Source organism: Dasypus novemcinctus, chromosome 23 (assembly GCF_030445035.2).
Source record: "Dasypus novemcinctus isolate mDasNov1 chromosome 23, mDasNov1.1.hap2, whole genome shotgun sequence".
NCBI classification, from domain to species: Eukaryota; Metazoa; Chordata; class Mammalia; order Cingulata; family Dasypodidae; genus Dasypus; species Dasypus novemcinctus.
In genome coordinates, this window is record NC_080695.1 from 19,463,001 (window position 1) to 19,478,247 (window position 15,247).

General features: G+C 43.1%; 1 protein-coding gene across 3 annotated transcripts in view; it reads right to left on the minus strand.

The window, feature by feature from the left end:
• LOC101421274 (general transcription factor II-I repeat domain-containing protein 2B) overlaps positions 1–15,247 on the minus strand; it is a 105,024-nt gene that overhangs the window by 69,619 nt on the left and 20,158 nt on the right. For all 3 annotated transcript variants that reach the window (XM_058285959.1, XM_058285960.2, XM_058285958.2), the window contains exon 2: positions 4,441–4,544. In XM_058285959.1, coding sequence (XP_058141942.1) covers positions 4,441–4,539 — 99 coding nt within the window. In that variant the 5' untranslated portion in view covers positions 4,540–4,544. The remainder of the gene's footprint in view (positions 1–4,440; positions 4,545–15,247) is intronic.

The window sequence follows — 15,247 nt, forward strand, 5'->3', positions numbered from 1 at the left end:
GCTATAGAAAAGTACACAGAAGAAAAAATAAATCTCCTATAATCCTGTTTTCAGGATTAACCTCTATTAGCATTTTGAAATATGTGCACACACACACACAGTTTTTATAAACAAAATTGGAATCTTACTATTGTAAGGTTTGCATTTTGCTTTATTCACATCTCATTTGAATTTCTCCACACAAGTAAATAATCCTCGAAAACACGATTTTAAATGAGTAATTAATATTCTGTCCTACTTATATACCAAAATCTAACCATAACATTATCGAACAGTTTTTTCCTATTTTAAGTAACACTACCATGCTTGTCTGTGAACATAAATACTCGCGTGCATGTTTGCTTACTTCCCTGGGATGGGATCATCCAAGTAGAATATCCAGGATAAAAATTCCTTGGAGAGTCTTACCACATATTACAGACAGGGTTTCAGAAAGGCTCCTCCTCCCACCAGCACTGTGAGAGAGGCCATGTCTTCTTACATTATAAGCACCACCGCTAATCATTATTTGCGGACTTGGTGACTCGTTTCCAAAGAATAGGACATGGAGAGGGAAAAATCATCACTTTAGAACGGGGAAAGCCGGGAGGTCCTGCCCCACCCATGCTCACGGTCAGCCTCACGTCTGCTCTAACCAGCCACCCCTGATCTGACGTGATGGGACGGGCACTTTCACCTCTGGGCTCTTCTTCCCAAAACCCATCACCCCAGTATACACGTGAGGAGACCCACATCGAGGGAGAGTCTACAGAACCCTGCTCGGGACTCTCCAAAACTGTCAACGTCATGCAAAACAAGGACAGAAAGAAACTGCCACAGCCCAGAGGTTAAGGAGACATGACAACTAAATGCAAGGTGGGACCACAGGTGGCTACTGGAAAGAAAAAGGGCATTAGTAGGGGAAAAAAATGGATAAAATGTGAATGAAGTCTGGTGTCGGCTCGTGGCAACGGACTGATGTTAATGTTTGTTTTGACAGATGTACCATGGCTATGGAAGACGTAAACCTCACAGAAAGCTGGGTGAGGGGTACACAGGAACCCCGGACTATCTTTGCGACTTTCCTGCCAATCTTTAAAATATCCCTAAATAAAAAGTGCATTAAGTAGAATAAACTGTTGCTTTTCATCCCACGAAATTTCCATGGCCCTCCTCCAGCATGTCAGTAAGTCCTGTCCACTGTATGTTCAACAGCTTTTCCTTCTTCCCACTGCCACCACTTCCAATCCCGTCCAGCTCGCCCCAGACCTCTCACCTGAACCACTGCCCCGGCTGCTAGCTGGTCTCCCTGCTTCCACTCAGGCCTCCCGTTAATCAATGGCTCACAGAAGAGCCACTCTCTCACTCAGAACCTTCCAGTGGCTTTCCATTATGCTCACAGAAAAACAACCCTGAAGTCCTCATCGTAGCCCACTAAGCTCTGTATGATTTGGCCACTGGCTGCTTCTTGAACCTCGGCTTTGACCACTTCTTCCTTCCTCTGCTCCAGTACAACTAGACTTCTTGCCATTCCCTGAAAATACCAACCTCGTGTCCACCTCAGGGCCTTTGCATGAACTTCCTCACTGCTTTGAACACCCCAGCTAATGTCGTGGCTCGCTTCCTCACTTCCTCCAGGTCTTAGCTCGAAAGGCAGCTGCCCAAAGACATTCTCCCAGATTACCCCACTGCAACTGTCTTCTCCCCTAAACTATTCCCTGATCTTCCTTTTCTTTATAATACTTTACTTACTGATACCAACATAAGCCCACATAGAATTTGTTCACTGCCTGTCTCCCCAAATAGAATATAAGATCTATGTGAGGGGGATGTTATCTGGTTTCTCAACTCTCATAGCTCAAGTGCCCAAAAAAGGGCCAAGACTAAGGAAACCCTTCATGAATATTAGTAAAATGAAGGAATAGGAACAGTTCTTGTTCAATGTTCTTGGGTCAGATATTTCTAGTTTTCTTTAAACAGATCCTAAAGCTTTCTTTTAAAATTTATTCCAGGATTTTTTTATACCCAGAAAATGCAGCATAACTTTCTACTGCAAGAGCTGTAACTTAGTCACACCTGCAAAGTCAACTAAGGCGACGTTCATAGATTCTGGCAATTAGGTTGTCAGTATCTTTGGGGGCTTATCCTAATAAGCTATCCTAGACTGCTTATTATTATTTTTTAATCTTTGGGGCTTTTTATTAATTTTTTATTAATTTTTAATTTTTTGAAGGGTTTATTTATTGTTTTGCTTTTGCACTGGAGTTTTGTTTTTTTTTTTTTTTTTTAGGGGAAATTGTAGGTTTATAGAAAGAACATGCACAAAATACAGAGTTCCCCTGGATCCATCCCTATTTTTAACATTTTGCATTCATGTGGTACCCCTGTTGCAACTGTTGAGAGAATATTATTATAATTGCACCATTATAATAGTTTACTTTAGGGTCCACTGTGTGTGTTGCACAGTCCTCTGGTTGTTGTAGCAGTTTGGCATCATTTATCAGTTCTAAAAATAGATATTGGATTATGGTTGTAAACTGGTCTGTTCCACTGGGCATACTGGACTGGACTGGATTCAGAGGTTTCACTTCTACTTGATTAAGCAATGATTAAGTCTTTGATTGGGCCACGTCAGTAGGACATTGAGTCCCTGCCCCCTTGGTGGGTGGTGACTCACAAAGAAAACGTCATGGCAGAGGAGAAAGTTAGAGCTGTGATCCTGGAGCCCAGGAAGTAAGCACACAGAGCAGCAGACACGTGAGCAAAGAGAGGAGGCTCCATTAGACACAGCAGAGGCCCCAGGAAGAGAGAGGAGCCATTTGCCTGACAGTTTACAGCTGGCCTTGTGGAGAGTGCAGAGCAGCTGAGCCCGGAGAGAAATGAGCCCTGGGAGAGAGACAAGACTCGTCCCAGCCTGTGGCTGAGATTGGAAGAAGCTGGGACCATGGAGCCTTGGGAGGACGAGGAAGACTGAACCCTCGCGGACAGCACCCGCCATCTTGCATCGACACGTAGCAACAGACTCTGGGTACGAGAGTACCTCTTAGGGGACCTTAAGGTGGGCTTCTTAGGACTTGTGACTATAAGCTTCTACCCCAAATAAATACCCTTTATAAAAACCAACCGATTTCTGGTATTTTGCATCAGCAGCCCTTTGGTTGACTAATATAGTTTAATGTTTTCATTTTAAATTTTTGTTCTATCAACGAATATACCACCTAAGATTTCCCTTTAACCACATTCAGATATAATTCAGTGGTGTTAATTACATTCACAATCTTGTGTTATCATCACCCCTACACATTACCAAAATTTTTCCATCACCCCAAACTCTGCATCGATTAAGAATTAATTCCCCATTCCCTATTCTCACCCCAGCCCCTGGTAACTCTATTCTAGTTTCTGACACTATAAATTTGCTTAGTGTAATTATTTCATGTCAGTGAAATCATACAATATTTTGTGTATGGCTTATTTCACTTAATCCACCATCTTGTCTTCGAGGAATATCTATGATGTCTCATGGATTAGAACTTCATTCCTTTTTTTTTTTTAGGTACCAGAGCCAGGGGTTGAACCTGGGACCTCACCTGTGGGAAGCTGTGCTCGATGACTGAGCCACATCAACTCCCTTCATTCCTTTTTATGGCTGAATAGTATTCCATTGTGTGGATAGATCATATTTTGTTTGTCTATTTATTTGTTCATGGCCACTTGGGTTGCTTCCATCTTTTGGTAATTGTAGATAATGCTATGAACACTGGTGTGCAAACATCTGTTCAAGTCCCTGCTTTCAATTCTTTTGGGTATATACCTAGAAGTAGGATTGTTAAGCTGCTTTTTAAGATTTTCTCTTTATGTTTGGTTTTTAGCAGATAAAATATGATAGGTCTCGGTGTGTGTGTGTCTTTGGTATTTTGCGAACTGACCTAATAATGCTCTTTATAGAAAAAGAAAAAGAGATATCTTTATATATATGTATTTGATCCTGGGTCCAATCCAGGATCACACTTTACATTTGGGTGTCCTGTCACTTTAATCTCCTTCAATCTGGAACAGTCTTTCAGTATCTGTCTTTCATGACACTAACATTCAGTAAAAGTCCAGCCCAGATGTTTTGCAGAATGTCCCTCAGTTTGGGTTTGTCTGATCAGATGCAGGGTATGCATTCTGGGCAGGGATGCCACAGAAGAGGAGCTGCGCCTCCCCACCGCAGCCTGTCGGGGAATGTGATGTCTGTTATTTGAGGATGTTAACACTGATCACTTGGATAAGCCATGGTGTCTGTCATGTTTCTCCACTGTAAAGTTACTGATTTTCCCTTTAGCCCACAGGGTTATGCCTGCGCTGATAAGATGTAAAATTGATGGCAAATATCAAAAGCGGCATTGGCGCATTTCACATTCCTGTAATTTCAACAATGGCAATTGAACATACTAGAGAAGTTTAAGGGCGTCTCACCATCGATTCAAGAGCAGACATGAGGAAATTCACCACCATCCTTGTCTCCGGGGACTCCTCATCTTCAACAGGCAGGGTAGACATTTGTACTTGGGCCATGATCCCTAACAAGGTAAGTAATAAGAAAGTTGAATGGTAGAAATCTATAGTATCCTTCTAAACACAAGTTTTCGAGCTTGTGAAGACATTAAGTGATTTGCCCAAGATCTCCTGCGAAAGAACCCTAATTTTCAGGTAGTGTGTGTTCCACTAAATCTAGACATCACCTCCCCATAAAATAAATTCAGGTATTATGCCAGGTAAACAGATTAATTATGTCCCAGATGGGAATGGGGAAGGACATGTAACTTTTTTATCCCATGATTTTTTTTTAGGAGGTACTGGGGATTGAACCCAGGACCTTGTGCATGGGAAGCAGGTGCTCAACCACTGAGCTATAACTGCTCCCCTACCCAATGACGTTTTGTCAGGTTTTAACAGGGCAGTGCCAGACACTGTCTTTGGTTTCACATGCACACACCAAAAGAGATAAACAGGTTTTATGTACTAAAGATGGGAAGAGAAAATTTCTCTTCCTTTCCCATTAGGACTCCCAGTACCGCCAACCCCATAAAAGCTAACTCTAAGTTTAACCAAACTCTAAATCAAGTTACTTAAGAAACTTCTTCCAAAAATTTCTCAAAAACCTTAAAACAGTTTTCTGAAACAGAACTTGCAAATTAAATACTTGTCAGAAATGCCATCTCCTCAACAGTTGACTTACATATATTAATATGCAAAAGATAAAGATATCAGCGTAAAGCAAGAGGGAAGACGGAAGGGAGTGAAGGTTGATGGTCTAGAAGGCTATTCACAGACACTGAGAAATGTTCTTTCTGAGCTCATGGTTAGATTCCTTTCCTGCGTGAAGGAAGGTGCAGCCACATGACTCGCTCTGACCAATGACATGCATGGAAGCGACATCACTTCCAGGCAAAGACGTCCCCCCACATTCCTTCTAATGACATTCGACGTTCCCTATGGGGACCTCGCCATCAGCCTGAGTTCCAGATTGAGGACCATGTGGAACAGATCAACAGCCAACTCCAAGAGGTGTTTTGGGCGAGCAAGGATCATCTCTTGCTCCTTTAAGCTGCTGAAATCTGGTGGTGATTTTAGCCCCAGCATACCCCAGGCCAATCTAGACTAACATTGAAGGCTAAAAAGGAATTCTAGAAACGTAGCTATCTATACAAATTCTCTGAAGCCTCTTGAGGATCCCCTCACTACATCTACAATCTTCCTGAGAACACAGACTAGCCCTTCCAGAGCCGTCAGCAGTCATGCAAACTCTTTTGGCCAAAATCTTGAAAAAACACCTCTCTGTTTTAAAATAGGATGGGAGGGGAACATCTGACTTCAGACCAGTTGTCTTAATTAGGCATGATTTGGGTATGAAATAGTAAGGAATACACCCACTTCAAGTTCAAACTTTTTTCAAAATATAATTTTTGTTTTAGTCTTCATAAAGAAAATACAGAGTTCCCATATTATTAACAACTTCATTAGTGTGGTACATTTGTTACAACCGATGAAAGGATATTATTATAATTGTACTATTAATTAGAGTCCATAGTTTACATTCGAGTTCACTGTTTGTGTTGTCCAGTCCTATGGTTTGAAAATTTTTTTTAATTTTAGTAACATGTACACAACCTAAATGTCTCCCTTTTAACCACATGATATATAATTCAGTGGTGTTAGTTAACATTCAATTCCCAATGTTGTTCTATCACCACCATTCATTACCAAAACTTTACCCTAATCTCAAATAGAAATTCTGTGTAATTTAAGCATTAACTCCTCATTCCCTACCTCTACTGTGGCCCCTGGTAACCTGCATTCTAGTTTCTGACTCAATGAATTTGCTTAGTCTATTTCATATCAGGGAGATCATATAATATTATCCTTTTGTGTCTGGCTTATTTCACTCCACATGATGTCTTTGAGGGTCACCCATGTTATGGCATGGATCAGACCTTCATTCCTTTTTACAGCTGAATAATATTCCATTGTTTGGATGGACCACATTTCTTTATGCATTCGTTTGTTTTTCCATTCATTGTGTGATGGACACTTAGGTTGCTCCCATCTTTTGGTGATTGTGAATAATGCTGCCATAAACATCCATGTGGCAATTTGAAACTTTTAAAATAAAAATCATCTTAAATGAAACCTTTGACACTCTTCTCATTTATCACACTCGTATCTACAAACAGAAGCTGTTTTGTTTTCCATACGCAAGGATCGGAAAAAGCAGTACCCACCAAGTGACCGTATAGGCTTAGAAGGTCTTTTCTCTAGCATTCTAGATCCCATGATTATCACTTAGTAAACCAGACCAAGGAAATGCATATTAGAGAAATGTAACAGCAGAGGCATGTATTTTTCCATTCATCAGGACATTCACATAGATTATAATTTCAGAAGCTCAGGATATTTTCATTCTTTTAATCTTATTTTTCTTTTAATAGCCCACAGAGAGAAAAAGGAATAGATGTATTCACATTTACAAACTCAGTTATAGTCCAGACAAAGCTAGAACATAAATCACGACAATTTCCTGCTGATTGCTGCTTTCACTTCTCACCTTCAATTGTCATGATGTTATGATGTCATTCACACTCAGTGTGTGATAAGAAAGGGGAGACAAAAGCCATGGGCATACGGCAGATGATCAGAGGACACTGTCAGAACTTTCCAGGGAGGATGGCACAGCCCTTCGTGATGGGGAAGGGTGCCTTGTTTGGGGCTTTGTGCCCTCCATCTAAGGGAGCAGCATATCCCAGGCTCCCATCTCATGCTTGCTCCTGAAGGGGGATGACAGGGAGGCCCTAGAGTATTTAAATGACCCTTTCTCTCTAACTTTTTATTTTGAAGTACTTTCAAGCCTATAGGACAGTTACACACCTAATACCAACCCCATACAGAGTACCCCAGCATAGCTGAACACTCCCCCTCCAGACACCCAGAGCCACCAGTTCTACAGTTTTAACATTTCACCACATTTGCTGTATCATTCTAGCTATCTGCCCATTATTCTGTCAATCCACCTGTCTATCCATTTTCTGAATACTTAAGCATAGGCTGTATACATCCTGCTTCTTGAACACTTAATACTGCCCGTTGCCACTGACAAGAATGCAAGTGGACACAGAAGAACACACAGCGAATGGACACAGAGCAGACAAAGGGGTGGGGGGAGAGAAATAAATAAATCTTTTTTTTAAATTAAAAAAAAAAACACCTGATTTAACGTTTTATTTCTTTAAAGAATGTTTATTTCCTTAGGGCCAAAATTGTAAAACGAATATCACAGCACAATCTCAACAGTCACAAATTAACGTTAAGAAATACAACTCAGTAACGTCAAACAGCGATAAATGCAACATACAAACTTTATTAAACAAACATAACAGGTAAAGCTGAGCAGGCCCCCCCTTTTTTTAAAGGTTTACTTTTTATTTATTTTTCTCCCCTCCCCACCCCCACTGTCTGCTCTCTGTGTCTATTCGCTGGGTGTTCTTCTGTGTCCATCTGCATTCTTATCAGGCGGCACTGGGAATCTGTGTCTCTTTTTTGTTGTGTCATCTTACCGCATCAGCTCTCCATGTGTGCAGTGCCACTCCTGGGTGGGCTGCACTTTTATCACATGGGGTGGCTCTCTTTGTGGGGCGCACTCCTTGTATGTGGGGCACCCCTAAACAGGGGGCAGCCATTTGGCATGGCACTCCTTGTGTGTACAGCACTGCATGTGGGCCAGCTCACCACACGAGTCAGGAGGCCCTGGGTATCGAACCCTGGACCTTCCATATGGTAGGCGGATGCTCTATCTGTTGAGCCACATCTGCTTCCCTGTTTGGTTCCTTTTCATAACTTCCATCTCTCTTTTGTTATTCTCTTTTGTTACTTTCCTTGTATTCATCTATTGTGTTCCTAATTTCCTTTAGTTGTTTTATTTTAAGTAGGTACTGAGGATTGAACCTGGGACCTTGTACATGGGAAACAGGCTCTAGACAACTGAACGACACCTGCTGCCCTCCTTTAGCTCTTTGTCCATGTTTTCCTTGCGCTCTTTGAGCATAATTAGGACCAGTTTTAAAAGTCACTGTCTGAAATGGTTCAGGTTTGTTCCTCCTCAGAGAGTATCTTCAGGCCCAAAAGTAGGGGCCTCCGTGATCCTCTCTGCACATGCCTCTTGTCTTGAGCAAGGTGTTTGGTCCTAGGAGACCCCATTTACACAGTTCAGAATGTCTCCTCCTCCCTAGGAAATGGTTTCCTCCCAGTCCCTGGCACTCTTCCATCCTACAGCCAGCACGACCTGACTGCTCTCCCACACTGATCTGCAGGTGGGTTCCGTAAGTGCCTTCTACACGCAGGGCAAATTCTGGGGTGGTGAGTCCCTCAGATCATGAGACAGACTGGGCTAGACATTCAGGCTCCCACATGTGCACAAGGACTGCTCTGCTTCTTCCTGAACTGTGACCAGGAATCCACACACTGGGCCCCTCCACTCTGAGCCAGTGAGGAGGAGGGGAGGGGCTAGCCAGGGTGCCCTGGGATCCTACCTCTTTGTTTTTTTTAATCAGAGAAGTTGTGAGTTTACAAAACAAGCATGCGTAACATACAGGATTCCCATACACCACCACACCACCACCACCTTGCATTGTTGTGGGCCATTTGTTACAACTGACAAAAGAACATCCAAGTATTCCTAATAGCTGTAGTCCATAACGTCCATTAGGTCTAATTTCCCCATATACCACCCTATTATTAACACCATGTATTAGTGTTGTACATTCTTTTAGGAGGTACCTGGGGTTGAATCTGGAACCTTGTACATGGGAAGAGGCACTCAACCACTGAGCTATACCCGCTCCCCTGTACATTTGTTATAGTTCACAAAAGAATGTTCTCATATTTGTTCCGTTAATCACAGTCCATCCTCCACCACAGGGCTCACTGTGTTAGACAGTCCCAAGCCTTATACAATCCATCCAAAGTGTACACTGAGTGGCACTCACTTTCATCACAGAGTTGTCATCCCCCCAGTTAATTTTTTAAAAATTTATTTACTTATTTCTATTCCCCCACCCCCACCCCGGTTGTCTGTTCTGTGTCCATTTGCTGCGCCTTGTTTTCTTTGTCTGCTTCTGTTGTTGTCAGCAGCACAGGAACCTGTGTTTCTTTTTGTTGCATCATCTTGTTGTGTCAGCTCTCCGTGTGGGCAGCGCCATTCCTGGGCAGGCTGCACTTTCTTTCGCGCTGGGCGGCTCTCCTTCCGGGACGTACTCCTTGTGCGTGGGGCTCCCCTACGTAGGGGACACCCCTGAGTGGCACGGCACTCCTTGCGCACATCAGTACTGCACATGGGCCAGCTCCACACGAGTCAAGGAGGCCCGGGGCTTGAACCCCGGATCTGCCATGTGGTAGATGGACACCCTAATCACTGGGCCAAGTCCATTTCCTCTCAGTCAATTTTAGAATGTTTTCATTACTCCAAAAAGACAAACGCTCTACCCTCTTATAATCCTCCATTGATGACCCTTGGCATTATATGGTAACTTTGTTGCCCTTGGTGCAAAAACATTGCATTAGTGTTAACTATAGTCCATAAGTTACATTAGCTGTATTTCTCCTCTGTATCATTATATTCTTTTTTTTTTTAGATTTTATTTATTTACTTTTAAAATTTATTTCTCTCCCCTTTCCCACCCTCCCCCCACCAGCTGTCTGCTCTCTGTGTCCATTCGCTGTGTGTTCTTCTGTGTTCGCTTATATTCTTGTCAGCAGCACGGGGAATCTGTGTCTCTTTTTGTTGCGTCATCTTGGTGCATCAGCTCTCCGTGTGTGCAGCAGCACTCCTAGGCAGGCTGCGCTTTCTTCGCATGGGGCGGCTCTCCTTATGAGGGCACGCTCTTTGCGCATGGGGCTCCCCTACGTGGGGGACACCGTGCCTGGCACGGCACTCCTTGTGCGCATCAGCACTGCGCGTGGACCAGCTCATGTGGTAGGTGGATGCTCTTATCTGTTGAGCCAAATCCGCTTCCCACCATATTCTTAACACCTTGTAATAGTGACATATATTTGTTCAAGTTCATAGAAGAACATTCTTGTATTTGTACTATTATCTATGATCCTCACCCACCACCAAGCTTAACTTTGTTGTACAACCCCAAGATTCTCCTCTGCTCTCTTTCTGCAGACATTTATGTCCCTGACCTGCCCCTTTCAGTCACAATCACATTTATAAATCAGCGGTGTTAGTTAGACTCACTACAATGTGTTACTATCAATTCTATTCATGTCTAAGTATCTATAATCAACCTTATTAAAAATTCTGCACACATTAAGCATCAGCGCCCCCTTCTCAACCCTCATTCTATCTCCCAGGGACCTATACCCTAGATTTCACCTCCGTAAGTTTACTCATTGTTTTTAGTTCATATTAGTGAAACCATACAAACATTTGTCCTTTTGTGTCTGGCTTAATATACTCAACATAAAGCATGTTGTCAAATGCATCCTGATTTCATTTCTTACAGCCGAATAGTATTCCATCATATGCATATACCACATTTTGTTTATCCATTCACTGGCTGATGGACACTTGGGCTGTTTCCATCTTTTGACAACTGTGAATAATGCCAGCGTGAACACTGGTGTGCAAATGTCAATTTCCTCACAACCAAGCTCTTCTGGGTGCTTACTTCCCAGGGCTCCAGCATAAAAATTTGTGTCATCCTTTCACAAGGGCCATGCTAATCCTCTCTGGTTCATTTTAGTATACGTGCTGCTGAAACAAATACGGTCCTACCACTTTTTAAAAAAGATTTATTTCTCCCCCCCCCCCCCCTGTGTTGTCTGCATTTGCTGTGTCTGTTCATTGTGTGCTCACCTCCCTTTTTTTTAGGAGGCACTGGGAACCAAACCCAGGACTTCCTATGTGGGAGGGAGGCACCTAATCGCTTGGGCCACAGTCGCTCCCTGCTTCGCTGTGTCTCTCATTATGCATTCCTTGTATCTCTTGTTGTGTCATCTTGTTGCGTCAGCTTGCTGCGCCAGCCCATAGCATCAGCTTGCTGTCTTGATTAACTTGTTTAGGAGGCATTGGGAACCGAACCTGGGACCTCCCATGTGAAAGGCGGGAGCTCATTTGCTTCTGCCGCATCCGATTCTCCTCCTACCACTTTTATTTATTTGTTTGTTTTTTGTTTAAAAGATTTATTTCTCCCTGTCTCCCCTTGTCTGCTCTGTGTCCATTCACTGTGCATTCTTCTGTGTCTGCTTGTCTTCTTTAGGCAGCACTGGGAACCAGTCCTGGGACCTTCTGGAGTGGGAGTGAGGTGCTCAATCTCTTGTGCCACCTCAGCTCCCTGGCCTGCTATGTCTCCCATTGTCTCTCTTCTGTGTTTCTTTTTGTTGTGTCATCTTGCTGTGCTAGCACTCCTCTCAGGCCAGCTCACTGTGCAGGCCAGCTTGCCTTTACCAAGAGACCCCAGGAATCAAACTCTAGACGTCCCATATGGTAGATGGGAGCCCAATCACTTGACCCACAACCGCTTCCCTCCTACCACTTTTTTTTTTAAGATTTTATTTATTTCTCTCCCCTTCCCCGCCCCACCCCGGCCCCAGTTGTCTGTTCTCTGTATTTTCATTCGCTGCATGTTCTTTTGCCCACTTCTGTTGCTGTCAGTGACACGGGAATCTGTGTCTCTTTTTTTGTTGCGTCATCTTGCCGCGTCAGCTCTCCGTGTGTGCGGCGCCATTCCTGGGCAGGCTGCACTTTTGTTGTGTTGGGTGGCTCTCCTTACGGGGTGCACTCCTTGTGCATGGGGCTCCCCTACACAAGGGACACCCCTCGTGGCACTCCTTGTGCGCATCAGCACTGCGCGTGGGCCAGCTCATCACACGGGTCAGGAGGCCCTGGATTTGAACCCTGTACCTCCTATGTGGTAGGTGGACACTCTATCCGTTAAGCCAAATTCACTTCCCTCTTACCACTTTTAAATGGCCTTTTTCTGGACTGAGGGTCTTGCCCTGTTACTGCAGTCCTTTAAATTATTTTCTTTCTTTGTTTTTTGTTTTTTTTTTAAGATTTATTTTATTTATTTCTCCCCTCCCCTCATTGCACACTCTGTCTGCTCTCTATGTCTCTTTGTTGTGTGCTGTGTATGCTTGTCTTTTTAGGAAGCACTGGAAACTGAACCCAGAACCTCCCATGTGGGAGGGAAGCACCCAATTGTGTGAGCCGCCTCTCTTCCCTGCTTGTGGTGTCTCTCATTGTGTTTCCTCATTGCGTCATCTTATTGCGTCAGCTTGCCATGCCGACCTGTTGAGTTGGCTCACTGTCTTACTTTTCTTCTTTAGAGCAATGGGAACTGAACCCATGACCTTCCATGAGGTAGGCAGGCACCCAATGGCTTGAGCCATATCTGCTTCCCTTAACTATTTTCTAGAACCCTAAGAAAGATGTTTCTACCAGTTCTCACTGATTGTTCAAAACTTCTGTGAGGTGCAAAAGTGTTTACTTTTGATGAGGTCCCATTTATTTATGTTTTCTTTTGTTGTACATACTTTGGGTATAAGGTCCAAGAAACTACCACCTACTACAAGGTCTTTAAGATGTTTCCCTACATTTTCTTCTGGTAGTTTTACAGTCCTGCTTTTATATTTAGGTCTTTGATTCATTTTGAATTCATTCTTGTAAAGGGAGTGAGATAGGGGTCCTCTTTCATTCATTTGGTTATAGATATCCAGTTTTCCCAGCATCATTTATTGAAGAGACTGCTTTGTCCCATTAAAGTGGATTTGGTAGGTCTGTCAAAACCAGTTGACCGTAGAGGTGAGGGTTTATTTCCGAACTCTCAATTCTATTCCACTGATTGATGTGATCTTTATGCCAGTACCATGCTGGGTTTTTAAAATTTTCTCCCCCCGCCCTTGCTGCCTGCGCTCGCTGTGTGCTCTCTGTGTCCACTCACTGCGCGTTCTTCTGTGTCTCCGTGTCTTCTTTTAGGAGGCACTGGGAACCGATTCTGGGACCTCTGACGTGGGAGCGAGGCACTCAATCGCTTGAGCCACCTCAGCTCCCTGGTTTCTTTTGTCTCTTAATTGCCTTTCCTCTGTGTCTCTTTTTGGTTGCGTCACCTTATTGTGCCAGCTCTCTGTGGCGCAGACTAGCTTGCCATGGTGTGGGCCAGCTCACCTTCAACAGGAAGCCCAGAAACTGAACCCAAGACTTCCCATAAGGTAGACAGGAGCCCAATCGCTTTAGCTACATCTGCTTCCCCCATGCTGTTTTGACCACTGTAGCTTTGTAATATGTTTCAAGATCAGGCAGTAAAATCTCTCCTATGTCACTCTTTTTTAGGATGTTTTTGGCTATTTGGGTACCCGTTCCCTTCTAAATGAATTTGTTAATTGCCTTTTCTACTTCTGAAAAGTAGGCTGTTGGAATTTTGATTGGTATTGCATTGAATCTATAAATCAGTTTGGGTAGGATTGACATATTCATGATATTTCGTCTTCTAATCCATGAACAGAAAATAACTTTCCATTTGTTTAGGCCTTCAATGATTTCTTCATTGTTTTGTAATTTTCTGCATATAGATCGTGTACTTCTTTGGTGAAACTGATTCCTAAGTATTTGAGTCTTTTTGTTGCTATTGTGAGTGGAATTTTTTTTTCTGACTTCCTCCTCAGATTGTTCAATACTAGTGTACAAAAATGTTACTGATTTTTGCGTGTTGATCTTGAATCCTACCACTTTCCTGGACTCATTTATTAGCTCAAGTAGCTTTGTTGTAGGCATTTCAGAATTTTCTAAATATAGGGTCATGTCATACATAAATAGTGAGTTTTAAACTGCTCTAGCTAGAACTTCTAGTACGATGTTGAATAACAATGGTGATACTAGGCATCTTTGTCTTGTTTCCGATCTTAGAGGAAAAGTTTTCAACCGTACTCCACTGAGTACAATATTAGCTCTGGGTTTTTCATATATGTCTTACATCATATTGAGGAATTTTCCTTCTATTCCTATCTTTTGAAGAGATTTTATGGGAAACAGACTTTGGCCCAGTGGTTAGGGCGTCCGTCTACCACATGGGAGGTCCGCGGTTCAAACCCCAGGCCTCCTTGACCCGTGTGGAGCTGGCCATGCGCAGTGCTGATGCGCGCAAGGAGTGCCCTGCCACGCAAGGGTGTCCCCCGCGTGGGGGAGCCCCCCGCGCAAGGAGTGCGCCCGTGAGGAAAGCCGCCCAGCGTGGAAAGAAAGAGCAGCCTGCCCAGGAATGGCGCCACCCACACTTCCCGTGCTGCTGATGACAACAGAAGCGGACAAAGAAACAAGACGCAGCAAATAGACACCAAGAACAGACAACCAGGGGAGGGGGGGAATTAAATAAAATAAATAAACCTTTAAAAAAAAAAAAAAGAGAGATTTTATCAAGAAAGTATGCTGATTTGGTAGAATGCCTTTTCTGTGTCAGATGAGATGATCATGTGATTTTTCCCAAATATCACATATCCCTAAGGGTTTTAATATCCATGACATAAAAAGAAATGTTACAATTCAACAATGAAAACACAAATGACCCAAATGAAAAATGGGTAAAAGACTTGCTTGAATATTTGTCCAAAGAAGAAATACAAATGGCAGAAAAACACATGAAAAAATGTTCAACATCACTCATGATTAGGGAAATGCAAATCAAAACTACAATGAGATACCATTTCACATCTAGGAGAATAGCCAATATTAAAA